The sequence below is a fragment of the Camelus bactrianus genome, chromosome X, assembly GCF_048773025.1.
Source record: "Camelus bactrianus isolate YW-2024 breed Bactrian camel chromosome X, ASM4877302v1, whole genome shotgun sequence".
Lineage (NCBI taxonomy): Eukaryota > Metazoa > Chordata > Mammalia > Artiodactyla > Camelidae > Camelus > Camelus bactrianus.
The window spans coordinates 35,468,497-35,495,487 of record NC_133575.1 but is presented as its reverse complement, the minus strand read 5'-3'; the positions used below and the strand labels follow the sequence as shown (position 1 = coordinate 35,495,487).

The 26,991-nt window shown below is 35.6% G+C and overlaps 1 protein-coding gene across 8 annotated transcripts in view; it reads right to left on the bottom strand.

Moving 5' to 3' along the window:
• The window catches only part of KDM6A (lysine demethylase 6A), a 168,116-nt gene that overhangs the window by 75,947 nt on the left and 65,178 nt on the right, over positions 1 to 26,991 (bottom strand). For all 8 annotated transcript variants that reach the window (XM_074359374.1, XM_074359375.1, XM_074359377.1 and 5 more), the window contains exons 5-6: positions 15,886 to 15,944; positions 9,549 to 9,669 (exon numbers count right to left, since the gene is read on the bottom strand). In XM_074359374.1, coding sequence (XP_074215475.1) covers positions 9,549 to 9,669; positions 15,886 to 15,944 — 180 coding nt within the window. The remainder of the gene's footprint in view (positions 1 to 9,548; positions 9,670 to 15,885; positions 15,945 to 26,991) is intronic.

Sequence of the window (26,991 nt, the reverse complement as noted above, 5' to 3'; positions counted from 1 at the left end):
CACAAACACAGGCCAGACTCTACACTAGGACCTGCTGGACCCTGGCCCTTGGGTGACCAGAGAGGAGTGCACTGCCGGAACGCATAGGACATCTCTCACAGAGGGCCACCTCTCCAAGGTCAAGAAACGTAATTAACCTACCTAAAAATAGAAATAGAAAGATAGACAAAATGAGGCAGCAGAGGAATATCTCCCAGGCCAAGGCACAAGATAAAAACCCAGAAGAAATAAGTGAGGAGGAGATAGGCAATTTATCTGAGAAACAGTTTAAAGTGATGATGGCCAAGATGTTCAGAGAACTCAAGAGGAGTATAGATGCACAGAGAGAAGTTTTTAGCAAAGAGTTGGAAAACATAAAGAATATCCAGAGTTAAAGAATAAAATCACTGAAATGAATAACACACTAGAAGGAACCAATAATAGACTAAATGAGGCAGAAGAATAGATCAGTAAGCTAGAAGACAGATTAGTGGAAATCACTACTGCAGAACAGAAAAAAGAATGAAAAGAAATGAGGGTAGTTTTAAGAGAAAACTCTGGGACAACATGAAGCTCATTAATATTCACATCATAGGGGTCCCAGAAAGAGAAGAGAGAAAGAAAGGCCCTGAAAAAATATTTGAAGAGATAATAACCCAAAACTTCCCCAACTTGGGAAAGGAAATAGTCACCCAAGTCCAGGAAGAGCAGAGAGTTCCACACAGGATCAACCCAAAGAGGAACACACTAAGGAACATAGTCATCAAATTGACAAAAATTAAGGATATGGGGAAAATATTAAAATTAGCAAGAGAAAAGCAACAAACAACATACAAGGGAACTCCCATAAGCCTATCAGCTGATTTTTCAGCAGAAACTCTACAGGCCAGAAGGGAGTGACAGGATATATTTTAAGCGGTGAAAGGGGAAAACTTACAACCAACAATACTCTATCCACAGCAAGGCTCTCGTTCAGATTTGATAGAGAAATCAAAAGCTTCACAGATAAACAAAAGCTAAAAGAATTCAGCACCACCAAACCAGCTTTACAACAAATGTTAAAGGAACTTCTCTAGTTATCAAACCATAAGAAAAGAGAACAAAAAGAAGAAAGAGGAGGGAGACCTACAAAAGATTTCTTTGCCAGTTTGGGGTCTTTTACAGTTCCATATAAATTTTGGAATTGTTTATTCCAGTTCTGTGAAAAATGTCATGAGTATTTTGACAGGGGTTGCATTAGATCTGTGCATTGCTTTGGGTAGTACGGCCATTTTGATACTGTTGATTCTTCCAACCCAAGAGCACAAGATATCTTCCCATTTCTTTGTGTCATCTTCAATTTTCTTTATCAATGTTTTACAGTTTTCAGAGTATGGGTAGCCTCCTTGGTTAGGTTTATTTCTAGGTGTTTTGTCGTTTTTGATGCAATGGTAATGTTTATGCCAGTTATAAAATTCTGGTTTTTGAAGTGAAAAGGAAAAAAAAAAAGTGAAGGGCTGCAAATGGCAAAATATCTCTTTCTTATGGGTGAGTAATATTCCATTACATATATATGCTACATCTTCTTTATGCATTCATCTATTGATATGCATTTAGGATGCTTCCATATCCTGGCAATTATAAATAACGTTGCTGTTAAAAGTGGTACGTATATCTTTTTGAATTAATTCTTATTTTGTGGTTGGCTTTATTCTTTTGATAACTATTTAAGTTTAAAAAGTTAAAGCTCTAAACGCTCTTAGAAACAATGAACAGTACATATATGTAAATTTTTTAAAATATGTGCAGTATATTGTGTATATGTATTTACATGCAATATATTGTATATGTGCAGTCAAACTTTAACAGTTCTACCTAATAAAACTGAAAAATGAAAAAAAAAAGTGTTTTACTTCCAGCTGTATAGTCTGTGATTATCTGACAGATTTTTTCAGTTGTAGAACCCTCCAACTGTATTCCCAATCCTGAAGACAAGCATTGAGATAACTTTTCATAATCAACAAATTACGACTGTATAGATAAATTATTAATTTGGAGCAATGTTTGGATTCCATTTCCAGTCTTGGATGTTCTGATTCAGTGGGTTGGGGATGACATCCTCTGAACCAGATAAAAGCTTCTACAAATTATTCCAACACAGCTGGGGTTAAATGCCACTCTTTAAACTTTGTAAATTGTGTGCTTACCCCCAAAAAGCCTTACTTCAAGATTCTGGAGACAAGGTATGTGTAGTCAATACTTCTGTCTATATTCAAGTAAAGCAGACAGGGGAATAAACTGTTGGCAACCAGCTTTTACTCTATGTCATGCACTCTGATACGGCTATGCTTCTACAAAATTCAATAAAAGGCTCACTGAAATTAATGCTCTAATAGAAGTTTCAAAGACAATTCCATAATGGCATCCAAAAGATATAGATGAGAGAAGAAAAGAGGTCCTTCAGGCTGAGGAAACAAGTTTACATTATGAAACAGGGTTTTATGGACCATTTAAGTGAGAAAAGGGAAAGTCTGTCAGGTACTCTTGCAAGTCAAAGGCAAATTCTTTTTTCATTTTCATTGTTACAGATTGTCACAATTCTGAAAGTATGATTTAAGACTAATAGTATCTGATAAATGAATGAAACTATAGAAATGTCTTCGGATGAGATGATACTTACTTCAGGGATTTGGTCTCTGAAAATACGATACAGAACTAAAATTTGTAAGTTTTGGTAAATTTGTGAGTCACACTGCCTGGCCAAGGTGATCTGACTGAGGTTCTCTCAAAGCCCTCAAACTCAGTTCTTCCAATTCTCTTTGTAATACAAGATTATTACAACAGTTTCGAGAAGGGACTTTACTGCACCAATGACTAATAGCTAATGGATCCTGGCAATCTTCACTCAAAAAAGAGGCTCCTTCTTTGAAGTTTAACAACCTGGTCTCTTCCTAAAATTCCTCTAACAAAAAAGTAAGACAGAAGACACTCCATACTGAAGATGTTAAGAATTATATTTCCACTCCTTCTTTTAGGCTCTTGACTTATATTTGTCTACAACATCTGCTATCCCTCGGGTACCTCCAACTTGATATATTCCCAAATGACCCACCTCCATTCAGAGGCTTGGAATCCAATCCTAAAAACCTGCTGCTACTTTATCCTCTACTTTTAGTTAAAAGAAAAGTGATTCAAGCCAGTAAGTGGGGAATCTCTACTCACGTTGAATCCATTAATAAATTAACTCCTTTATTAACTCCTCAGAATCTCTAGGATATATGCCTTTTATCCATCCATCCATCCTATGAGAACCCATTTATTCTACATATCTTGCTCACCTTTCTTCCTGTAACTGTGTCCTACCTAGTCTCCCAATTCCTCATTCCTATCACGTTTTATAAAATTTTACAGGTATGCAACTGATTAGAAATTTTAAAACACTGGTTCTAGTATGTGTCTAATCTGTGCACATATATCATCAGAATATGGACTGACTTAATTTCCAAGTTCTTTAAATCTAGTGTACAATTTGTGTTCATGTCAAAATAAGACTGATGTGTACACAGATAACAAAGTGAACACAATATATATTTTATAAAGGAGATAATGCAACAATCTGCACTATCAAATGTTGTTTTGGAACAAACATTTTAGAAAAAAAATGTGATACTAGAGATACTGCATATCTATGAGTAGTCGTGTCCTTTACAAACATATACTTCAGGAGCTGAAGTACTTGAGCCACTTACACTACTTCACACTTGAAGGTATGTAATAGAACTCAGGGCAGAAATATCAAACGCAAAAAACAAAACTGGGCAGGCAGAGTGAAGAGGAGAAGGCATTATTAAGTGGCTAGACAAACCAATTAGCAAATCACCTCATACCAGATAATAATATCTAGGAAACATTAAAAAGTACAGTGTAAGTTGTTGAATAGTAGAAAAGGGAAAGAGCAGGGGAAAGATTTTTGTCTATAAATAAGGGAAAGGGAAAGTGGACAGAAGACAAAATCAACAGCAATGACCATCCTCTGCCAAAAGGAACAGGGACATTACACTCAGGTGAAACCAAGTTCCACTGCCAATGTGGGAACTGGGGCGGTGATGTTTAAAGGTACAAATTTGAAACCAGTAGATAGCTGATCTAATGCACAGCATAGAAGTTACAACCCACAACACTGCATTATAAACTTCAAAGCTGCTAAGAGACTACATCTTAGTTATTCTCACACATACAAAAACACAGATAACTATGTGACATGGTAAAGGTGTTAGCTAACGCTATGGAGATGATCATATTGTAATACATCAATGTCTCACATCAACACGTTATATACACCTTAAACCAACTCAAAGTTATATGTCAAATTATACCTCAATAAAACAATTTAAAAGCCTAGAATTTTCAAAATGCCATCTGGAAAAGTTAAGCTATTGAGCATCATGAAGGAAATAGGGCAGGAGCACACATACAGAAACAATAGCAACTTTCATTGTCTTTAAACAAGTGAACTATTACAAATATGCTGTTAAAGCTTCAACAAAAAAATGTTACAGAACGCCTTAACGCCTAGTTTAAATTAAATAGCCAGTATTCAAATTCTCAGCAAGTATTTATATAATACATTGAGTTCTTACGATCTTAATTAAACGAAACAAATGATTTATACATTCTACATTAATAAGTTAAATAATAAAAGACGAGAACATTTCACAGATTCCAAAAGTGGTTTCTAAAAGGAAGTATGTATCATCGTGCCTTTACTTATTCCTTTTGCCTTAATATCTTAGCATTAAAAAAAAACAATAAAATTCCTGCACCTATAAAGGGTGTAAGATCAAATCAGATACCTGGAAATGAAGTAATTTCTAGAGAAGAGTAAAGCTAAAAAACAAAATAAAGTGAAAATGCTATTTCACTCAGAAGTTTCATGTCAGGTATAATAGTTGAGGGGAGACAAGCTGAATGAACTGGTGAATGGGGGGGGGGCAATCTGGAGAAAACTGCATCGTCAGTTTGTATAGAAGAAAATTCTGTTAAAAGATAACAAATAAAACCAGCCTCTTCCTACCTTCCTCAATGCTTCCAGCCAACCCTATGAGAGGCGTTTTATCATTTTTATAGCCTCTTCTATTTCATTTGTCTATCCATTCAAGAAACACGAAGCAGCTGGTAAAATGGCAAGCTACCACGTAAGTCTTATTTGAGTTCAACCCATTTCTTTTGAATCATCTCTGTAATTCTCATCTTCCTAACCCTTTCATATTATCCCCCTCAATCAGCACTTATCATCTTCAAATATCAAACTATAAGGGGACTTATGCTGGTATTCCACCCAATTATCCACAGGTTCCCATTTAAAAAGCCACCCTCTTTACTCCACCTTTAAAAATCCAAAAAAGTTCTAATGTTGACATATTTCAGGTAAACTTACGTAAATATTAGGGAGAATTTTTATATAATCTTCATTAAATTAAGCAGACGCATTTGCATTAACTGATTGAAGAATATGGATGTTATTACATCTTATTTTGCATTCATTAGCTTCCTATGAAGGAAATAATTTTAATAGTCTGCCAGGATATGAAAATTAGAGGCATTAATATAAAACTATTTGTCAAAATTAGTGTACTTTTATTGAGGTAATGATAGTATACTGTCTCAAATATGTAACAAATGTAAGCAATTATTAGTATCATTAAAAAGTAATGAAATAAAATTCTAAATTAATTATATAGAGGTACATCGGCAACTAATCCCACCTGGGGAGATATTATGTAAAGCAGGGAAGAAAAACAACAAAATATCATGTAGAAATGTCACCCTGGAATGGACTCTGGTTCAGATAATATTAAACTAATTGGGATGAGGTGGGGGTGGAGGAGGAGATAAATTAGGAGTTTGGGATTAGCAGATACACACTACTTATATATAAAATAAATAACAAGGTCCTACGTTTAGCATAGGGAACTATATTCAATATCTTGTAATAACCTATAATGAAAAAGAATACATATATGACTGAATCACTATGCTGTACACCAGAAACTAACACAACATTGTAAATCAACTATACTTCTATAAAGTAAAATAAAATAAAATACAAATCATAGTAAAAAAATTTTTTAAATATTAAACTAGTTAGTAAATTAAGAATTGGTATCTCCACCACTCAGCTAAACACATGAAATCTTAATTGGCCAATTGAATGGAAAAATAACACTATATGATTGAAAAGTAAGCTGGGCATTAACTTCACATTTCTGAGGATGGGCAGAGTGATAAAAACTGGAGTCTTAAATTCTAGGAAAGAAAAATGGATTTCACAAACAATGTCTATACTGGCCCTGAATTAGAGGAGTTTTAGATATGGTAGATAAACTGAGAATGAAAAAAGAAGGGCTGAAAACATTCATTTTTCAGATACTTTCATATATACATTATTCAATTTTTCTAACAATCTTATGGAGTAGGTCCAGTTATTCTAGTTCTACAGGCACAAAGAGGATCGGAAAAGTTGGGCACCTTGCCCAAGGTCACATAGTTTCATGGCAGGGTCAAATTTTAAAACCAAATTTGCTTGCTCTGAGAGCTGTCTATACAGTACCAAAACAGAATGAATCTGTTTCAGAAATACATTTTGGGAGAAAAGTTCTTACCAGAGATAGAAATAAAACAGGAGGCCCTGGGATGCATTTCATGTGTGGGTGAAAAGAAGGAACTTATCACGAAAGTAAACTGTATTTTATTTAAATATTTTACCATCTAAAACATACTATATACGCTATACCCCTCTATCCCAGAGGGAAAGGAGGTAGAGAAGAGTTGATCTGTAATGGACAGATTGTATGTACCACCCACACACTAAAATACTCTTTTTACCCACCCTTCAATCTTCTACTAGATCAAAATAGCATACTTAGGAAATTGAGCCCTGCTCAAAAACTGGGAATAACTGGTCTAAGAGTAACTACATCTTTGATTGAGGAATTAATGGAGGATGGCCATGTGACCTACTTCTGGTCAATGAGATGCAAAGTGAAATATTCCTGAAGGAATCAAGAGGAAGTCAGGCTCTTTCTTCTCTAAGAAATGGTAAATCGGGCATTTGCTGAGCATTCAGTATATGCCAGCACTATACTAAGCACCTATACCACAACTCTGTAACACCTTTCTATATGAGATATGAAAAAGAAATCATCTCACTTTGATTGCACCTGGCAACCAGTCTTAAGAATAAGCCAACACAGAACAGAGAAGAAAATGAATCCTTAATGAAATCTTACATCAGTGGAATCAATCAGTCCTGAAGGCTGGACTTTACATTACATAAACTACTTTTTCACTGTTATTTTAACCAGCCTGACTTGGAGTTTCTGAAGTTGCTGTCCAAAGCATCTATACCAATACACTGTGCCAGAAAATAGCTTCATGTAGTGGAAGTCATCAGAGGCTCCTCATCTATCCATATGAAGCTAAAATACTAGTCAGTCCACTTTAGGAAAACTGGAGGCCACCTAAGAGGAGAGGGGCATACTATTCCTTCTGATTCCTACTTTCACTTACACTAAACGCTAAGCACCTACAGTAGTATGACTGAACTCTACCTCCTCTTCGACTAAAAATGTTGATGCCTAAAATTCTACTGAAAATAGACAAGGAATACTGGAGAGAGAAGCCCTAAATTAAAGCCAGTATTGAGATAAAAATCAAATGAAACCTCATTATGGGGAAGAGTTCTTTTCTATGTTCACTGAAATGAAACAAACATCAGAATGACATTGAGTATTTTAAATAAATGGAAGAAAGGCCCCAAACAATAAGACGGCACTTACTTAAGGCAGTTTTGCTAAAATCGCTATGACTTGAAGGTTTGTTAGCCTTTACCTGTGCCTGAGCAAATGAAAGCTATATACAGGAAGGTTTCTGTTGAACATGAGTGAGCAAAAACACTTTTGAAATAGCCATGGAACACTGACCAACACTGTTTCCCCTGGTTAAAGGAGATTTTAAATATTGCCACCTTCATGGAAACAGAGGTTTGCATCCATAGAATTGTTTTAGGTACCACTGTACTGATACTTAGAAATAGTTACATTCCATAATTTGGGACATATCTGATTACTTTTTCCTACTCAAATATATTTCCTGAGCAATGTTTACCAAACTGCTACCAAAAACACTTCTGCAGCACATAACAGGCATATTGTGACAATTCTATAAAATGCTCAAATAAGTTTATTTTGTATTATAAGACATTTTAAGAGTCTTGTTAGCTATTATACACTGTGAATGTCCAAGAGGAGGCCAAAATATGCAAAGTGGCATATATGAACTTACTTTCCATTTCAAATCCACTCACATGCCATCATATAGTTTGAGAAATGCTGCTCTAAGCTTGAGAAAAACTGGTAATTTCTAGGCATCCCTTATTCTCCACATACTTACATTTGCCCTGGGGTCTATTCCTGAAACTGCACTTACCTTTGACAACTGTGTGATCTAAATACTTCACAATCTATTTATTTTACTGTTTTGAGTTGTGCATCTCTTTCATACCATCAGCACTGTTCTTTATAAACACATGAAAGGTAGAAACAGTATTTGCAAAACTGTCTATTTTAAAACTCTAGAACAATTAGGCACTCCTGAATACAGTTTTTTAAAAATTTTTTCAGTAGTTCCTTTCTAGTGAATTCAAATTACAACCTACTGTAAGGTCATTCTTTATCATTCTCTCTCTCTCTCTCTCTCCTGACCCTTCAGAATGAAGACAATCTGCAGTGGAGATATTCAGAACATGGCAACCATTCTAAATAGTTAAAAATTCACGAAAATTGAAGCTTTTCTGGAATTTCTTATCCTTTCAAAAAGCAATACTTTTGTCATGCAGGGAAGTACTATTTTCATGAAAAGCCCAGTAAGACCTAAAAGAATGGCAGAAATAGCAAAAGCAACTATATAAAACACTTGAGAAATATTAAATTCCATAGAAAGGAAAATATTTAATCAACAATGTATTACTTTGCCCAACAATGTTTATACTCATAAACCAGCAGTTCAAATGACTTGCAAAGAACAGATTACTTTATAATTTAAGATATGAGATGTGCTCTGCTGAAAGAGGTAGACAGATTTCTAGTGAGACCCATACAAATAAATGGTCAGTGATGGGGTCACAGATACAACATTATTAAGCAGCTGCTTCTGACCTCTACTGTTGCCAGTCACTAATAGTGGAGTGATTCAGATGTCCAAACTGAGATTGAAACCCTCCCCCTTTCCTGATGATAAACCTCAATTAAAACTTAAAAAAAAAAAAAAGCTTAATGATCTAATTAGTTACCTATGTCTTAGCATCACAACTACTTTATACTCTGAAACTCAGCCTTATGTCTCTTATATATCTTCCAGTTCACAGCTGATAAATAGTCCTTTCATCTAAATTTTCAAATTTTCTTTTGAAGTACCAATATAAATTCCAACATTTCTAAATGTTCTACCATTTAACAACTCCCTTCCATCCTCCCCCCAAAAAACCCACAAAATTGAAACACCGTATCTTGGGGAAAAAACCAACAACCTACCTTTAAACTAGACTCATAGTCTGTGTTCACTTTGAACATAAGCCCAAGCCGTAAATGAATTTCCTTGGCTCGACAAAAGCTGGGATCAACATAAAGCACCTCCTGAAATGCTTTAATTGCCCTGAAAAAATACAGACATAACACTTTTTAACTTTTTTTAACACTTACATGAATTTTTTAACACTTAGATGAATTTTTGCTTCATAACACAGTAAAACTTCTGTTTCATGCAACACTGTTTTAAAGGAAATGCTAGTTTTATAAAAAAAAAAATGATGTGAATGAATCACTCTTGGAAAAAAGAAAAGACTGGAAGGGGCACCTAGGTCTTTTACGCAATTGAATGTGAATACTTAATATGAAAGGGGAACATGAAGATCAGTTGGATTTATTCACAATCATTCAAATAATATTTTATGGCTTAATGAAATTCCCAGTGTAAATAACTGATTTTACTGTTTCTGAAATTGCCTAGGGGAGGGAGGAGAGGGGCAGATAAGACAGTTCTGTATTTGAGGAAGGAGGGATGTACTCTGTTTTTGGTCTACTCCATAAAATTAAGTCTTCTTTTTTTAAACTTTATATTTGTATCTTTCATAATTAGGTTTACAATCCATCTGCATCTTATTTTCTATATGCTGTGAGGTACGAGTCAGTTTTCTTTTTTTTCTATACAGATAGATATTCAGTAGCCCCCAACATCATCTGTAGAAAAGACCATCCTTCTACTTCACCCTAAATCCACCATAACCATCACGACTCACTAACCAAACTCACATCAGCTATTTTTTACTTAGTGTTAACCAGCAGTTAGGTCCACTCTATAATCAAATCATTTTATTCTCTACCTATTGGTGTGCTATCTCCAGTTTTTCCAAGGAGTCTATTCCTTGAAGTCTGTATTCCTCTTTTATTTTTAAATATTCTAGATATTACAGGGAAACTGGACTGCTTGTTGAGAGGGTAGAAAGAGACGCGCCTTAGATTTTTTACTGATCAGTTCTCCTCATCTAACAAAATATATCTAAGTTCATTTTCATTTTCTTTTCTAAACTTTTACCCATCTTTCTCTTCTGTGTGTTTCTTCAGTTCTTCCTACTTGGAGGGTAGGGGAAGAAAAGGAAAAAAGGACGTGTTTCTATGTTAGGAGGGGGAGAGTATGTGGAGAAAACAGGTACCACTCAGACTATATTCTCATTTTGGTCATCATTTTACTGCATTCATATCTCACCAAACCACATGCAGCAAGAACATGATCTCTGCAGCACAAGCTAGACTCAAACACCCACACACAAATTCTGTTGGCGTCAGTATTCTGATTGACAGACAATTTTAGAACATAAGAAATAGCTACCTAAAGCTATAAAAGATATAAAGATATATAGTTTTCAAATACTAGAGCACAGTCTACTGAAACAAACAAAAAGAAGTACATACTGCTGTGCATGAGTAGCCTTGCATTTTCTTCTTAAAAGTCTAGAAAATGTAGTTTTCATGTCACCAAAAGTACGTCTATAGACTTTCAGTTTAAAGTTTTTTGGCATTTACTGTTTGCCACTGTTAACAATTTTTAAAAGGAAAAAAAATAAATTAACTAAACCTTCAATAGTACTACCTGCAAAAAAACACACACACGCTGAATGTATTTTGAAACAATGGTCATTTTTAATAAGATTTCCAGGAAGTCATTAAAAACCGGCCTCCTTTAGAACTTTACCAAACCATTGTAAAAATAATGATATTAATCAAACATCCTAGCACAGTTTTAGTACATTTGAAAAGAGATGTACTAAAACTTTAAGTTCTCTGAAGTTAGTAAAGCTGAGTCCAGCGATTTCCCTCAGAGATATCTTAAGGGATAAAGGGACTAATTCCACAAATTTTCATACTAATAAAAGGGAGAATATTCTAGCTCCAAATCAGTAATAACATATACATACAACAGACACACACCCCTGACCACACACACGAAACCCCATGTAAATTTAGAGGTTCCTGCAAAATGAGACAACCAGTAAAGTCTGATGAAGTAATCAAAGAGACAAGCAGGGTAAGATTTTTAAAGGTGAAGATGGAAGGAGAAGGCAGACCAAACAGACTAAATGGCAAGAATCAAGTTACATAGGTAAAAAAATGCTCAAGACATTTTCAGGGAAATGTTAATACAGTGTGACTGACACAAAGAATATACTTGAGGGGGAATAAGGCTGGAAGGATCATCTGAGGTTGAAACAGAGAAGACCTTAAATGTGAGACTAAGTTAGAAATAACATACACTAGGTTATTCACATTGATATCTGCTAATATATTAATTACCTCCTGGATCTTTTGCCCTCTCTAGTCAGTCTTCATTTCATCACTGCAGACAGTGGGATGCTTTTTCCTCTCCCCTATTGTAAAATTATTGCTTTTATCCGTAATTTCCCAGAAGCTGGTTTACTAGTCCAAGCCGTTCCAAATTCTCTCTGGCAATCCATGTGTCACTGGTAAGCATAACTTTACCAGAAGTGCCTTAGTCATCCTCTAGCTTTTTTCAAAACAGAAGCGTACAGAATAAACTCAACACATGCTAACATGAACTACCTTATTTTTATGGAAATACACTTGAAACTTTGATCCAAGAGCATTAGTTTGCATTATGATAGCTCAAAAAATATATATTAAATATTAAGTTTCTGTCAGACTCCATGCCAGACAAGCCTCAGTCTTAACAGTGGTATCACAACTATATTAGGTTTACATTTGCATCGAAAGCAATGACTATACAGGAGAGCAGAGATTCCTACATACTAAGAACATCTATGATTGGTACAATGATAGGCAAATGAATCCTAGACAAGCTTCACTTGTAATGTGTTAACATTTCTGTCTTTCTGAATGCACCTTCATCCCATTCCCCTAATCCTTTCTGATGTCAACATAGTAATCACTCTATTTCTTTACCAGGTCTATCAATTAGATTTGGGAAGCTAATTTCCAAAACTGTATGCCTCTAGCACAGAATTATGTAGCTCTTAGATTTGCCAGCATAAAACCATACTGATATTGGTCAATGGGAACACAAAAGGTTACAGGCTAGAGAGAAAAGAATGACAAGGATTTTTCAGGGGGATACATGTACAAACATGGCTACAAGTTGTAATCATTTATTACTGTATGTACTTCAATTCCTTTCACCCAAGAATATAGGTTTCTTACTATAAAGGCAAGTTCAGTGCAAGGTACCCTTAGCAATTTGCCACCTTCATGAAGAAGAACAGGTGAAAGCATGGGCACGCTCTCATGCACATGTAAAGGAACGGCTTTAAAGATACTGGTTCTATCAAGCTCTACGCTGCGTGCATTTTATTTTGTGCTTCTATGTTTTCCTCCTTCTGGACCTTTTCTTAAAGTCTGGTCTCAGATGACTCTGTTTGATAATACTAAAACCGAATAATTAAGGTAAATCCAATGAGGATATAACAGTTGCTCCACTACTTTCCGACATAGGCTCCTCTAAGAAGAGGCTGCAACTGAAATTGGAAAAACTAACCAAATAACTGATCTAGAAGCTAGCCAATAAAATCAACTCCAAAAGAAAAAAAATGGGTGGCATAATATGGCAAGAAACAAGACAAACAGATTAACAGATAAAACTATACTTAATAAAATTGCTCTTAATTAAGTCACCATCACCAACCCCAATACACATGTTGCCTGCACACATTATTATCAAATATTTAATCTAATTAAATGTCAACAGATACCATTTCCAAATATCAATTTTACTTAAATTATAAATGTACCAGAGTTAGAACATTGTGAGACATCCTAGGCAGATTCTTGGAGCTGACAATACAAGAAAAAGGCATACCATATTCTTCTCTAGACAATTTTCAACAAATTCCAAAGAACTTTTTGTGTGTTGGGGGGTGGGGGGGGGGCCACTGTTCCCAGAAATTAATAGCTACCAATAAATAAAACCAAATAAAACACAATACAGTTTTAACCTAAGGAATTTCCTATCAGTTAAGGTTATACCCTAAAACTCAGCAAGCAACTACTCTGTTTTCTAATTTTGTGGCTGTTCAAGAAATAGCAAGGTAAGTTAAAGGAAAAGTTGCGGCACAGAGTTTATGAAAGAACCATTTGACCAGCAAGAGAGAAAACACACTTCCGGTACTGATTAAGACGGTGTAATATATCATTTTAGGAAGCAAAGCACCCAGAGTTGAAACCTAAAGACATGAGAAAACGGTGATGATCAGAACAGGATCAACAGAACAGAGGGAACTTACTAATTCAGACACTGCATAATTCTTGTATCATTTCAGTTTCATTTCTTAAGTCAACTGAAGGATACAGAAATCATATGTAGACAAGAATCAAAAGATATAATTTTCTGTAGCTATAAGCCCTTTAACTTGACATAGTCCCAGACTTATTAATGCAATCCAACTTTAGACTGATGATGGCTTTACCTCATTACTGATTTTATGCTTTTATCTTCAACCTACGGGGAGCTCACAAGTTAGGCAGGTGAAAACTGGCTAGTGTGAGGTACACACGCCCATTCCTAAACTGTGGATTTCCTTGCCTTGTGTTTCACATAAATCATTTCTAGCTGGCCATAAATATTATACCAACGTGCCCAGGAGAACACTTTAATAAATACTGATTAAAAAATGACCACCTATCAATCTGCAAACTTGGGGACAGAGAACAACAGCTAAAATAATTAGACTGGGGGAAAAAAATTAGACTGGGGAATCTGAGCATAAGCTTGTTTCTGTCACCAATTAAACAGTTACATAATACTGAGTTAAACACACATACACACCCCTTGCTTTCTTCATCTATAAATTAAGGGAGAAAAACTAAGTTATCTCTAAGACCACTTCTGGTTCTAAAAGTTTAGAACTGTGAATTCTATGAATAAGATCTTCAAAAATCTAAGAGACTTTCAAACGCTCCTAATCTCTTGATTTTACATATGATATACTGGACATGAAGTTAGGAAGCTTACACTTAGGATTGTTCTACAACAATGGGTAATTTAAAAGAAAAATACTACAAAGCTTATCTACAAAGATCAATTATAGCTTTGTAAAGTTTATAAAGAAAATGAGTGACCTGGGTGATGAGAATACTTTACACACACACAGGTGTTCTCTAACAATGCGGTGCTTTCACAGATGATCAAAAACCAAGAGGAGTATCTGGGAAACATCATTCATGTCTGAAGTTTCATTTTCAGGAAAATCTTATCAAATCTTTGCCAATGCATATTTAGAAGCTCTGTAATAAATATTCAGGGTGCCCAACAGGTATATGATAAGGTTAGAACCTACAGCCAAAACCTTCCTTTGGATTCTCTCAGTACTCACTCAGCTTAAAAGTATGGAGAACAGAAGGGACTCTGACAAAGTCAAATACATTTCAAATAAAAAATGTCTACACAGGGCTTTACAGTTTACAGAATGCATGTCATCTCATTTGATTGCCAAAACTCTGTAAAGCAGAAAAGGTAGGTAACTGCAATGTACCTAAAACACACACACACACACACACACACGAAGAAACAGACCTAGGAAGTTTATTTAACTCAAGATCAAACTAAGTGGCAGTGCTGAGACCAGAATACCAATCTTTGAACTCAAATTCTATGTTCTTTCCAACAGAGAATGCTGCTGTCTTGTCTGGTAAACAGAAAAACAATGGGGCAAAGGCCACAGTAACAGGGACCTATACTTTACAGTTTACAAAATCTTATATATTTCTCTTATATTTAATGTCTGATTCTGAAGGTGGTATCATTACTCCCATTTTATACAGGAGAGAATTGAGAATTTATAATATAGTGTTTAGTTACTAGAAATTGGAAAGTACTAGCAAGTGTGTGTGGGGGTGTGTATGTGTGGGTGTGCTGGTGAAGGTGGGAGGGAAGGCACAGTCAATATGTCTAGAAGTCTGAAAAGGAAATACTGGCCATCACAGATCATTTACCCACAGACTTTGAGAATAGAAAGCGTAGTCATTCCCTAGTTGAAATAACCTGAGGACCACCAGTCCATAATAAGTGACTAAGAAATTCTAAAAGCTTTCTCATCAAAGTCGTCTTTAATCAGAATCTTATACCAGATTCTTTTAGGAACACATACAACTCTAATAATCGCAACTGAGGCAGTATCACTGAAGGAATAAACTAATAATTTCAAGAGATTACTGAAAAATGTAGGCTTACTGACATTAAAATATTTTCTATTATACACACACACACAGACAAAAAAAAATACACACAAACAAAATAAGCCATTTACTGGAAACAACTGGAGTTACTAGTTTTATGTCAACTTACCACTGAAATGCATTGTAATGGAAGTAGACCAAACCAAGACCATATAAAAAGGCAGCATTCTGTAAAGAAAGGGAAAAAAGACTATTAGGAAAAGCACTTATACCTAATGCATATGATGCTATTAATATAAAATATGGTATACAAGATATTTTAAGTTATTAAAACCTTTTCCTGTATCACAATGTATTTATAACATATTTTTAAACACCAAAATAACAGCAATGAGTCAGCAGATGGCACAGAATCCAATCAACCTAGACAGATTTTGTGATTTCTTTTTAATCAAACCTGCCGTGAAATAATCTGTCAGCAGAATTCTACAGGCAAATCTAAAATAAAAATGTATTTTTCAGGAATAAGAAAATGCTTGGGCTATGCTATCCTATTCTCTCTTGCTTATATCTCTGTATTCTTTCTCTGGTTCTTTCTGTTTCTTGAACTGGACTTAATTTTATGTTCAGTGTTGCCAAGAAGGTAGTTAGAATTCAAAGTAAATGCACAATACAAACCTAGAACAAGTTTTAATATTAAAAATATATATATGCTAAAATGACACGCAGACATTTATATTTTGGGCCACAAACATCAGTGATTCCTTCTGCAATACAAAACAGAGGTGCTTATCCAGACTCATTGTGACCTCCCACCCCCATATAGGAAACTAGCTATCTACTCCCTTTTTTTCAAAAGGGGCAAACATTTGAGTGCCTGCTATGTGTTCTCCAAACCTATATTCTAAAACGTGAAAAAATGTGAAGTCATAATACAATGTTTCTTACCATACTATTTTGGGCTGTATTTCCCTAGAAGCACACCCTGAGACAAAAGGTTTTAGTGTAAGTGGTTTATTTGGTAAGTTACCCTAGGAAACACCAGTAAGGGAGTGGAGAAGTGAGGCAGGAAAGGGAAGGAAGCCAGTTAAGCGTGCAGTACAGCTGACTGTACAACTGGGGGCAACTGGGACTCAAATCCTGCTGGGAATTTCTAAGAGACAGTGAAGAATATCCCTCACCTCAGAGTCACTTTGCTCTAGGTATGATGGAAATAGATAAAAGAGTATTTATCCCACAACTGCTATTATTCAATGACTGGAAAAAAAAGAATCAGTGATGTTTAAAGCCCAAAGTGTAATAAATAGCTGGGTGACCTTTTGGCATGCAACTATTTTTTTCATACTAATATGAAGGGCTATATTATGCATTTCCTTTGAATTCTAAATATCCTTCTGGAATCACTGAAAATGTTCCTTGAGTACATCTTAAACTACAATAAATATGAAATTTAACTTCATTAAATCCTCATTAGCCCCAATTTTCTGAATGAGAGAATTAAATGCAATAGGGGTATTCACAAATGTGGGGATTCACAAAGATCTCAGACAACATCCATTTCAAAAGTTCATACTTAAATTTTTTAGAATTTAGTTGGGTCTGGCTTCAATTGGGATGATTCATTTACCACCTCACCACACTCCCGAAATAAGCTGAACTTGTACTAGGTGTCAAGGACAATACTCAAGGTTGAACAAGCCAAACTGATTAAAATATACTTCCCCTGTTCTCAAGAAGTATACAAGCTACTGTATGTGTGTGTGTGTGTGTGCGTGCAAGCGTGCACGTGCTGGAAGGGAGAGGTATTCAGAGTACAGGAGTAGTTAATTCACAGTCATGATATATTCTACCCAAGAAAGTCTAAGTTTGAAACACAACTGTCTCCTTAGGTGGGGGAGATGGAAGAGAGATGAAGAGAGCATAACTGAGTAACAGTAGATAGCATCTTTCACCAAATGAGGTAACTGCTCAGAGAAGGTGGGGTGGGGTGGAAATATGAGTTTATTGAGGGACCTTTCTGCTTTTAGTCCATATCCTGCATTCTCTCAACTTCTTCACGGTTCATCATTCCCCCTCTAAGAAATTTTATCCCTATCCCCGCCACTTTATAAATTTTATCAAACCATCTAGATCCATTTAAAATGCCATCTTTCCCATGAAGCTTTGCTGCTTCTCCCACCTCAACCCAGAGGTAATCTTTCCAACTTCTCAATTTGGCCTTAACATAATGTCTCTAGGAAGTGACATTATGATATAGTAGTAAGAACCTAATTTTATGCAAAACATTTTCTTTAAAAGGTTCTAACAACTCTAGGAGGTGATAAAGAATGTAAAGAATGAAGAAACTGAGGAACAGAGAGATTAAGCAACTTGCTCAACGAGAGAGATACTAAGTAGCAGATATAGGAACTGAATCTAGGTCTGCCTCCGGAGTTCACTTAAAAGTACTATATTTTTGTTATTTGTGTATTGACTAAACTCCACCCCATCAGACAAAAATGCAACAAAGGCAGGAGTGCTAATCATCTCTGTATACCCTGCTATCACCTAGCACGCACTGTGCATTCCACATAGCAGATGCCCAAAGGCTTAATAAATTGAATCACCCAGTACTTAAACTCAGTATTAAGCTTAGTTCCCTGGGTGATACAGAATCAGTATGAGGGATGGTCCCTATTAACCAGTAAGTTATAAATCTCAGCTAGGAGGTCTCATTTTTCCCTAACAGTTGACAATGTAATTTAAACATTTATTGAGCACTTACTATGAGTCATAGCAGAGTTATCAGCACTGGGAAAACAGTGATGAACAAAACAAACAAAAATCCCCAACCTCAATGAATTTACAATCTAATGACAAGCAATTATGAAATTAAATGCATAATAATACATTCCAAGCTACAAACATTTAAGTGTTAATGAAGTATAATAAGGACTAGGAAAAGAGGTAGAACTTGGGTACTGTGTCTTAAGGAGAAGGAAAAACAAGCCATCTCAGCCAGGGGTTCTAATCCACACATCTTTTGAGAAACAGTGACCTGGAGGTGTGAATGGCTATATGATAAAGATGTGTTACCTCCCAATGTACTATCTCACCAAAAATGCCAATAGCAACCCCACTGAAAAACACGCATCTATGTAAAAGGATGACCATGACCAGAGCAAAGGCACTGATACGGAAATGAGTATAAATGCCATAGTCATTCTTCAACCTACAATGAGGAGTTAGGGGAGTAACTTTCTGGGAAATGTACTATTAATAAAACATACTTCTGCTTCAGTCCAAATCCTTAGAGGTATCTATACCAGGTGTCAGCAAACTATGGCACATGGGCCAAATCCAGCCAGCCACTTGCTTTTATAAATAAAGTTGCACAGAAACATAGCTACACCCACTCATTTATTTATTGTCTATAAGCTGCTTCCAGCTCCAACAACAGAGCTGAGTATTTGCAACAGGAGACTATTTGGTTTTCAAAATCTAAAATATTTACTGTGTCCCTTTAACAAAAGTCTGCCAACCTCTGACCTAGACTGTATTATAGTACCCACCACAACCCTAAATTAAGAAATATAGCTTAGTAAGACTACAGTCAACTTATACTGAAGGCTTTTATGCTGTGCCTCAAGTTATTCTCAACAATGTGGTTAAGTTAGCATTTTTTCACCAATACCAGAGTCCATTCAGGTGTTTTCACTGATCCCCAACATAATTCTTAGAGAAACTCCTGAATGCTCAGAGCTCCAAGCTGTATTGCCCAGATGTGAGAGGGGAGCGCTTCGCAGTCCCTCAGAGGACACTATGAGCTCCGTTCTTTCTAGCTGTTTCTGGTTTCCCAGACTACTTGCAAACTGAAGAAAAGGGCGTTGAGGGTTCTGCTTCCATTTTCATGAACGTATCTATGTAAAAATGGATTGGAAAACAAGAGTGATAAACTAAATTATACAAAAACAGTGTGAGCCTTAGAACAACACAGATGAAATAAAAGGTTGGCAACCTCATGTTAGACCCTCCTCTTGCCGAATTTTCTTAAATCTGTGAAATCCCATAGAAGGCACTGTTGGCTGATCAACTCTCCTTTCTCCCAGCTACTTTCAGTGAGAAAAAGTTGGAAATGCAACACAGGTCTAGCTACTGAGACAGGCAGACTTCTACTGTGGGATTTCTAGGAAAGTTTTTGTTTTCTTTGCATAATGTTTCCTTTCTCCTTCCTCATCCTGTTAGTATGTCATGGTCACCAGAGTGATGAAGGTATTAATTAACAGCCAACCAAAATGGTATGAAAATTACTTTAAACTGAAAACATATGAACAATCAGGAGCCCCAGGAACAAACATTATTTAATTAAGCAGAGAATCCTGAAATTACAGCTGCCAATGACCCCCCCTTCCAAGGGAGTTTACTGATTGGGAAAATACTGACCATTAGCACTGGGAAGTGTGAATTCGGTTGCCCATCTGCATCAAAAAGTCCAACAGAACCTTCCCTACCTTCTCAATGAAGCCCTGAAGCCTCTGCCTGTTCTGTTAGGTTTACATATAAACCTTTATCTCTGGCTGAGGGACTTACTCCTTACTAAGCAAACCCAGCGTGTATGTGTAAACAAACTTTTGTCTTTTTTCCTGCTAATCTGTCTACTGTCAGTCAGTTTGTGGGCTCTCATCAAATACACCCAAGCTGCGAGGAACAGCGACAAGCAGCAACCCTGTGTGAAAATCAGACTGGGCAGGGACTGGAGTGGCAGTCATGGACATATCACAATTTTAGGGAAAAACAAGCTTTTAAGACAATAGTATAGTGCCAGTAAGATTAAGATCAGAATACTGCCCCACTCCTTTGAGGACACAGCTATTTCCTATTTAGCATGGTTTGAGCTTTTTGAGGAAAGTTTAGACCCAGTATCCTACAAGCATACAGCAGTAAGAAGGTAACTATTTCCTATTAAAAGGGAGAGTGAGCTTAAAGAATGAGAATATTTGTAAAATAATCAAGCTTCTAAAAAAATTTTATTAGACAAAAATCACAGCCAAAGGTAGTCATTTAGGGCAACTAATTAGGCTCTAAATGAGATTATCAAGATATTGTTATAAGGCTGCCAATCTTTGAGTAGAATAGCAATTTTACTGTAGTACCACCAAACCTCCCAAACTCCACTAACCATCTTTGAAGACAATCATATTTTTATGCAGGGATATCACTAAGAAATAAAATCAAGCCAGACTATTAGAAAAATACAAAACTCCTTAATCTTATTCTTCTCTGATACTAATTCCACATAGCCAGTGATACACAACAAGGGAAATGAAGGCATTCCAAAACTCCAGGAATAAATTTCTAAATGCCCTCTGGTTACCCTCCACCTGCTGCATACACTACAGATGCCTGAAACTCCATGAATCTTACTTACATTGAACGGGAAAGTCTGATGCTCTAATGGTACTGAAGATTTTAGACAGTGGTAACAATCTCAGTCAGCCAAGCCAAAAAGTAGTCCTACTTTTCTTCTCTCACCTCCTCCCAACCAGTAATCCGAATTCATTCTATTCACAATGCTCATTTTCCAATCTAAAAGTCTTTGAATCTGTCCCCTTCTTCATTCCTACTGTTTTTCTCTAGGTAATTTAGGATCTTGCCTTCGTCTACCTGGCCTGTTTCAATAGTTTCCTAACTCAGGTCCCAAATTTTAGCCTCCCCTTCCCTCTTCCCCTTTCAATATACCTTCCGAACCACTACCAGTGAGCTTTCAAAAACTCAAACAACTTCCTATTTTAAACTCCTCTGAAAATTCCCTACAACCTAGTCTGACTATAACGGTCTTCATTTTACGACTCTTGCTCAATTTTCTCAATCTCACAGCCACCACTTCAATCAGGACAAACTGACATGCAAAGACCTATGAATAAAATACACTCTTACACATTTCTGTGACTTTAAACATGTTTGCTTCCTCTGCTGAAGAAGCCAATGCCATCTTTTCTTCAACTCATTTCTCAATCTGGCAAATTCCTATCCATCCTTTAACACAACTCATCTCTTCCTTCCAGGAGTATTAATCTGACACATTTCCAAGTACAGATAATGTTAGGTTCTCTGATACATGTTTCCAAATGAATACTCATGTCTATTATAGATACGCTCTTTATATACTCCACTAGAATGTGAGCTTGTAAAAAGACAGATAGAACCCAAGTGATGTTTTGATCCCTACAAAAAGTAACTAGCATATATAAGTTATTTAGGAATGGTATGCTGCTGAATAAATCAATCTCTTATAGCCTTAAATAAATAAATAAGCTTTAATTTAAATAGCTTTAAATATTACAAATTTTCATCAAAGAATTTGATACTCTGCTGATCTGATTTATACATAATCACTTCCTTAATACAGCCTGAACTATGTTTGGGACACTTAAAAGGGTTTTCCTAGTTATAATAATACAGCAAAAGAGGTTGCTAAAGCTCATTATATCCATCTGGCCCAAAGTTATAGCATTAGATTAGACCAGAAGTTCTGCTTCTAAAACCAATGCATAGTGTTGCACAGAGATCATATAATCAGGCTATAGAGGCCATCAGAATGGGCTTGTCACTTACCATCAACTCACAAAATAAGTTAACTGAGTCTCAATCTCATAGGGTTACTTTGGGGAATCAGAGATCATACATGTGAAACACTAACCTAGCACTTGGGATTTTTGTTGGAAGTAAAGGAGGCAATGTATCTACCACCACCAAGACAACTATTGAGCACATGGTAATTGCTCAATGGATCTAATATGATACATAAAATTCTTGATAAGTCTCACATGCTGTAAAAAAAATTATACATTAAAAATAAAGAGGACTCAGAAATAAAAGAGAGTTATGGACAAGACAACTTAAAACCTATGCAACATTATAACCAGAGGATTTCAAAAATAGTAACTAGTACCTGGAGACAGCCTGAACCACTCAAGCAGTAAGCTCAGCATGGTGACAGGCTGCCACAGTCAATATTAAAAATGAACAAAACAATGAAGTTGGAATGCTGGCAATCCTTTAAGTAGAGCAGAGCTGGCAGGTGTTGAGACAATGAAAATAGCTGGGAAATGTACAAAACTGGGGATGTGTCTTTCTGAGAAAGAGCCCTGGATGAAGGTACTCATGTTTAATATTCTTAAAATCTATATAGACTACCAGAACTACTGCTACCGGTGTAGCAGTCAAGGTGAGAATTTTTCCCTTTCGTAGTTAAGTTTCTAATTATACTCCCAACATCTAGAAAAAAATTTAAGTGAAACAATAAGATTTTCATGTCATACAAATATAATTGCCTTATTTACCAATAACATGAGTTAATCTGTATTAGTAGTACAGTCTGTTTTGCAACATGTACTTTCTCTACTGTTTTCTATTCTATTATCATAATCAGACAAAATAAGGACTTTTCTCAGCATCCCTTGCAGCTAAAAGTGCTCAAATTACTAAGTTCTTCCCAGTGAGATGCGTATGAAGGGTTCTGTACAATCTCATGATTTCCTTAAAGGAAAGGGTTGTTGCCCCCTGCTTCCTCTTCCTCTGACTAGCTTCTTGGGATGCAGAACCAGCTCCAAGGCATCGGATAAAGACAACTCAAGAAAGAAAAAATATAGATCAATTTCAGTTATGAACAAAGATGCAATGATGCTACATATTAGCAACTCCAGTCCAAAAATACTCCACAATGATAAAAACTTATTGCCAATTTGAACTTACTTCAGAAATACAAGATCAATTTAAGAAGGAAAAAAATACAAAATTCTCTCAGTGGATGCAGGAAAAGTATTTGTAAACAAAAAATGTTGACTTTTACACTGAAATATTTAAAAGTTGGCTTTCATTAGAGTAAGGAAGTTCCTTTCTGTTCTTCATTTGTTATTTACAAAAAAAGAAACCTGAAGTACTCATACTTGATGGTAAAACATTTAAAATGCTCCCTTTAAGAAGGGAAACAAGACAAATGTACTGTATCACCTCTTTCAATCAACACTGTGCTGGCATCCTAGTTACTGCAGTAGCAAAAGAAAAGATCACAAAAATTAAAAATGAAGAAACAAAATGACCATTAATTACAAAGGTAGGATAGTCTACATAGATAATCCAAAGAAACAATTAGCCAAGTTAGTTCTAACCACCCCTTTAAGTTACTCATCACTGAGTTCTCCTGAATGTACATGCACTGCATGTATAAACAGTTTTTTTCTTCTAGTTAATCTGTTTTAAGTGTAATTCACAGGCCCTAGTCACAAACCTAAGGGGTAAGAGGAAAGTTTCTCCTCCCCTACATTGCTTTTTAATTATTTTGCCATTTCTACGTGCTACGTACGACAAACTGTTGTTTTTATTTATTATCAGTATTAGAAAGGTGTTTATTACTATGATTAATAGTCAAGATATAATGGCATGATTTAATAGTCATAAAAGGATTGGCAAATTTTCATCATTTCAAAAATGACTGTCATTTGCACTTAACTAGGTAAGAAAAAGTATGATCTCTCAAGAAATAAAAATTTTAGTTGCATAAAAAACATTATTTAGTTTTGAAATGTTAAACAAAAATTACAGATCAATAAGCCCTAAGTGTCCATTCTAATTCCAAAGGCTCTAACAAAAACTTAAGTTTATCATAAAATCTGCCACCAACACTCTTTGGGTAGAAAAACCTTACCAAAACTGACAGAAGTCTTTATTTACCTACCCACTTAATGTAACTAACTATGTGTACTATCGCTGCAGAGAAGTAAATATGTTGCTTGCAGGAGTCTATACCAGACACCACAGGGGATATTATGTAACATAGTGAATAAATCATTATCTTTCTGAAATTCAAAAAAAAAAATCCTCTCAACTCTACATAATTCTGGATACAAAAACTTCAGATAAAGAACTGAGGACCTGCAGCATGGGGAATCACTTCACTTTTAGTGGATAGGTTTGAAGAAATATGGTTTGAAGAGATAAATACAACTAAAACTTTGGAGATAATTATCTCAGTCATATTTCAAAAAAATAAATACTATAAGTATATTCTTCAATTTACAATACATTTTGGGTACAAATCACAAAAAAATGGGCAAACCTATAAAAAGCTAAACCTAAAAATCACTGAGTCATGAATGTGAACTCTGATCACCACCAACCATGAAGCATGTTCACTAGGTAAACCCACTGTTCACCCACTGGGTCACAAATAGTACTGTTACATTATTTAATGATGCTTGGAAAAGAGAAATTAAAATACACAGCATTATTATCTCAAGTGACAGCATCTGGTACAAGTCCACACTCAGCCTGAACCTGAGAACCTAAGCTATACCTGTCTGTGTTAACACGACTTTGCTAGTCCTCTATCTTCATTCGCATTACCTTACTTTCCCATGCCTTCTGCCCAGGCACATGGTTTGTCTGTTACCATATCAACAATAGTTTGTGGTCCAAGAGTCTTTGAATCCCTTACCTCAAATTCCTCGCCTTGCTATATTCATAACTTCTGGACTGTTACTTGGCGACTCTTACCTAATCAAGCTCCCAATTTGAAAGATCTGCCTTAAAACAAAGTTTCAATGCTCCATTCTGATCTTACCTTCCCCTCATGAGATGCCAATAAAGCTTTGCTAAAGTGGTGTTCTCCCTTACCATGGTACCCAGTGAACTCAGGTTTGAGTTCTTCATATTTGGGGAGTCAGCTTTTGACACCTGGGAGGATCTCAAATTACCTGTTAAGAATTCTGTACAAGAAGAAACTACCGATGGCAAATAATTTTGATAGCTAATTATTATTCCATGTATTGGGCATTTCATAATGAACTTATGTTCCCTCTTTATTAGACATGTCAACAATAAGTTTTTTTCGTAATAAATTTTGTAATAAGTTTTCCTTATCATAAGTAAGATTACAGGGGAGTTCTACTTCTGGCAATAGTAGACTAATCTGTTTCAGACTTAAATCCCAATTCCTTTTCCTCTTCAAATACCTACAACTAGAAAAGCTGTACGAAAGACTGATGTTAATCTGTTTTCAGGCATCAAACAACTACCAGGGCATCAAGAACATGAAAAGTTAAGATTGGTAATAGCCAATGTTAATTACAAACCAAATGTCCTTCAACAATAAAATGAATAAATTATGGCATATTCACACAATGAAATATTACACAGCAATGAAAGCAAACTACTGCAGGATACAACTACAGGGATGAATCTAACAAATATAATACTGAGTGAAGAAAAAGTTTTAAAAACATGCTGCATGATTACATGTTCATGAAGTTCAAAAGCAGGGAAAGTGGACAGTTATAGTAAGAGAATTAAATTAGGACATTTTCTCACACCATATTCAAAAATAAACTCAAAATGGATTTAAAACCTAAATCTAAGACTGGAAACCATAAAACTCCTAGAAGAAAACACAGGCAGAATAATCCCTGACATGTATCATAGCAATATTTTTTTGGATATGTGTCCTAAAGCAAAGGAAACAAAAACAAAAATAAACAAATGGGACCTGATTAAACTTAAAAGCTCTTGCACAGCAAAGGAAACAGTCAACAAAACGAAAAGAGAAACTACTGAATGGGAGAAAACATTTACAAATAATATAACTGATAAGGGGTTAATATCTAAAATATATAAACAGCTACAATTAAATATCAAAAAAATTTTTGGTTTAAAAATGGGCAGAAGACTTGAGTAGACATTTTTCCAAAGAAGACATACAAATGGCCAACAGGCACATGAAAAGATGTTCAACATCACTAATCATCAGAGAAATGTAAATCAAAACCAAAGTAAGAAAACCTCACACCTGTCAGAATGGCTATCATCAAAAAGACAACAAAAATAACATGCTGGCAAGGATGGGGAGAAAAGAGAACCCTTGTACACTATTGGTAGGAATATAAATTGGTGCAGCCACTGTGGAAAATAGTATGGAGGTTCCTCAAAAAAACTAAAAATAAAACTTTCATATGATCCAGCAATTCTACACCTGGGTATGTATCAGAAGAAAAAGAAAACACTAATTTGAAAACACACATGCACCCCAATGTTCAGAGCAGCATTATTTACAATTGCCAAGATATGGAAGCAACGTAAGTGTCCAACAACAGATAAACAGACAAAGAAGATGTGGTGTGTACATGTACATACACACACATGCACAGGAATACTATTCAGCCATTAAAAAGAATCAAATTCTGCCATTTGCATCAACATGAATGGACCTGGAGGGCACTGTCCTTAGTGAAGTAAGTCAGAG